This window comes from Alosa pseudoharengus, unplaced genomic scaffold (assembly GCF_046254945.1).
Source record: "Alosa pseudoharengus isolate Yale_2024_CS ecotype anadromous, Long Island Sound unplaced genomic scaffold, YU_APseudo_1.1 YU_APseudo_1.1_scf_14, whole genome shotgun sequence".
In the NCBI taxonomy this organism is placed as follows: domain Eukaryota; kingdom Metazoa; phylum Chordata; class Actinopteri; order Clupeiformes; family Clupeidae; genus Alosa; species Alosa pseudoharengus.
In genome coordinates this window covers 24,175,011-24,178,441 of record NW_027468609.1, presented here as the reverse complement: position 1 = coordinate 24,178,441, position 3,431 = coordinate 24,175,011, and the positions used below count along the sequence as shown (strand labels likewise).

At 42.8% G+C, this 3,431-nt stretch overlaps 1 protein-coding gene across 1 annotated transcript; it reads right to left on the bottom strand.

The window, feature by feature from the left end:
• Positions 1 to 1,888: 1,888 nt before the first annotated feature.
• pmchl (pro-melanin-concentrating hormone, like) lies at positions 1,889 to 2,257 on the bottom strand. Its single transcript, XM_076283271.1, has one exon. The coding sequence runs from the start codon at positions 2,255 to 2,257 to the stop codon at positions 1,889 to 1,891; it is 369 nt and encodes a 122-aa protein (XP_076139386.1).
• Positions 2,258 to 3,431: the final 1,174 nt, after the last annotated feature.

Sequence of the window (3,431 nt, the reverse complement as noted above, 5' to 3'; positions counted from 1 at the left end):
AGATGATCCAGTTCAAGATGAGTAACGTGTAGGTTGCTCACACACACAGTACACTCCCTCTCACACCAACCTCAAGTTTCTTGAGAACTTTAATAATCAGATTCTTGAGAACTTTAATCATCAAATCGGAACACATGGAACCGGTTATGTGGTTGCCCTGCAACATTGCTCAAAAAGTTGCCCCAAGTATCACCTAAACCTAAAGCAATATGATGAAAGAAATGTTGACTGTTTGTAGGTTTATGGCATGTCTCGTAGGCAGAGAAAAGCTGTTGCTTTCAAACACTTCAGATGTTCACACTTCACACACCAGATCTATCTTAATCCACGTAATCAACAGAGTCAGTGTACTGATGAAGGAATAGATTAAGTAGACCGATATGGAAGGTTTGCAAAGTGATTTCATGCTCCCTTTAAAACAACTTTAAAGTAGGGGTGTCAAACTCGTCACTGGGCTAGATTTGTTGGAATGAGACCTTGTGGGAGCCGTAATGGTCATTATCATTTTTCTGCATGAGTGTCAGATTGTATACTCCCATACTATACCCACTTCTGAGCAAACAAGTACAGATCATGTACTGCTGTCATATACTGCTCTTTCTCTCTTGAAATATTCTACTTCCATGTCAGTTTTGAGGATGGTTATAGTGAATTTATCATTCAATGGTAGAAAAGAGCAGCACTCTGGCTCCATATGAGAGGCAAGGGCGTAGGGTTGATGTCAGCTTTGTTAGGGACATACATGCTTAGTTTAAGGGAAACAAATTATTGAAAACTTTAAGACTCACCAGTTTCTACTGTACTACAGAAAGGAAAAGACTACTCTTTATATTCTTGTCCATTTTCCAAATCACAATACTGCAGTGCCCTCTCACAGTTTATAAATGGTACAGTAGCCTAGTGGGAACCGGATAACTCCGCAATCTCCTATAGCCTTGTCTTTGTTGCCTTCATATTTTCCTTACAAAAGTTTCTTACATTAAAAAGGAGATAACAATAGTCAACAATGACAAGCCAGTTGGAACCTGTCACTATCTCCCATTTGTGTGCGGTCAAGTTGAGTTCCCAATTAAATGGAGTAGTGTAACTTTCAAGTAGATATGCTGCATAGTAGAGATTGAGAGGACCCAAAAATCATTTTGTTGGTGCATTTTGACATTGTAAAAGTTCTCTAGGGTGAGTGGGGACAAGTCACCATGGTCCCTATGCAAACCTACCCCCATGATGAAGGCCTTCATCAGATTTTTCCATCAATTTAGCATATCATAGAAATATTGCGTATTACACATTGTTGAAGACAACTGGATGTGAATTTCCTTTTTTTCCCTAATTTTCCCTTCCTACCCAAAACATCTGGGGGGCCATATAAAAAACCTGCTGGCAGGCCTCATCTGGCCCCTGGGCTGTTTGACACCCCTGCTTTAAAGAGTATTTTTAGTATTTTCAAAATACAAAAATACAGCATTTTATTTTGATATATGGCGTGGCTACTCTATTTTGTAGTTTATTTTGATACACTTAAAAGGGTAGGGTATTTGATATTTTATTTTAAAATACAATTTGATGTATTTTGCCCATCCCTGGATATGTATACCTACTTTATTGCAGAGTATGGTTAGTCACTGACAAATTTTCTGATAATTGTGATGAATATCTTTCTACGGTAGATTGAAAACTTTGCAGAACCCATAAATAGAAAACATCACAAATGGATAGAGTATATACTTATCTTTTAATTACATTGCTTTGTCATTGGATAGCAGGTTGCAGGAGGCTGTACATTTTTCTCCAAGTAACACAACATTCATTGAGAGACAACACACAACAGAGAGAGGGGGGGGGGGTTGCCTGTGGTTATTGAAGGCTCAGAAGGTTCCAGAAGCTGTCATCACACCTCCCAGCATGGCCGGTACACCCTGCCCACCATGCACCTCATGGTGTCCCTGCGCAGGACGGACAGGTTGGGGTTGGGCTCCTGGTTGGTGTCCCTTCGCTCGGCAGTGGCCAGGTGCGGAAGGGCCCCCCTCTCCAGGGTCCTCAGGGTCCCCCAGAGGGACGCGTCGCCCACAACGATGACTCTGGGTCCTCCGGCGTCTCTGCTCGTCTCGCCCGCTTCCTCGTCCAGCAGCTGCGCCAGGATGTCCTGCTCGGCGCTGGAGTCTCCGGTCCGTCCGGCAGGGGAGGCTGATGACGTCAGTAGGTGGCACTCGGACAGCAGAGCAACAGAGAGTAGCACTGAGATGATGGAGATCTTCATTCTTCGGGCTTCGTATGTTTGAAGTCTTCTGGAGCTTAGCCTTGGTGGTGCGATGCTTCGGTTGGTGGTTTGGTGGTGGCTCTGGTTTCTCTTTGTTGCCTTGATCCCTTTGCCGGGTGATGATGCCCCCAAGCTGGCCAACCATCTCTTTTATATGCTCCTGGGTCCGGGATTTGCCACTTTTGCCACTGATGAGGTGTCTCGAGTGTGCTGATGAACCTTTTGTGTGATAGAAATTAAACCCAAAAATCCCTTGAAGTGGCGGATGACACGTTAAGAAGTCCTGAAGTGTGTATTGTTTGGTGGAAAATTAATTATGTTTACCAGCACACATGGCTGGTTGCCTCCTCAGGCCAAACACTGCATTATCGAATGCACAGCATGAACGAAAACATTTTCCCTTCCTCTCCCTTCAAGACAACAACCAAGGATTACACACCTGCTGAGTGACCAGTAGATAAAGGACACACAGGCACATGCCACGTCTCATAAGGACCACACTAGGACGTATCTTATTTTCAAAGACATTCCAGATTCACTACCCCTATATATATATATATATATATATATATATATATATAAAGATTTATATTCACTCTTAGTAAATGTGTACACATACATAGTAGAAAAGAACCTCGTGCCCACCAGTGCATGAATGCTGTGGACATACTATTCTTCATCATTTGGTGTCCATTCTTAAATTCCATTGCATGTATACTTATGGTTAGTAAAAATGAGATGCATGCATGCCAGAGTCAAGCCAGGTTCACATGGCCACCATTTCCAGCATACTTTAGGTCATCTGCTTTCCCCTGACTCCACCCTACATAACTTGTCTTATGGTTTTGCAGACGTGTATACCACTGGTTTGAACCCTGTGGGATTTCTCTGGATATGCAAATGTGAGAACAGTGGGGAAAAAATCAACAGTTCAAATTCAAACCATCTGTTTTCTCTTCATACCCTTAAAGAGATGATGATGATAAGGATGATGTTGATGATGATGAACTGATCTGTGAAGTCATGTGCTCTGGTTGGGAGATGGACTTAAAAGGAGATACAAAGCGTTTTCCCAGAGCTTGTGATGGATCGTCCTCCTGAGTCATGCAGCTCTTGCGTCAGAAATGTTGAAATAGGACACGTCGTCTTCCAAACGCAATATTTGAGTAACGCT

What these genes read in the sequence shown, in the direction of transcription:
- pmchl (XM_076283271.1), bottom strand. Translation starts at nt 2,257, where the DNA reads ATGAAGATCTCCATCATCTCAGTGCTACTCTCTGTTGCTCTGCTGTCC.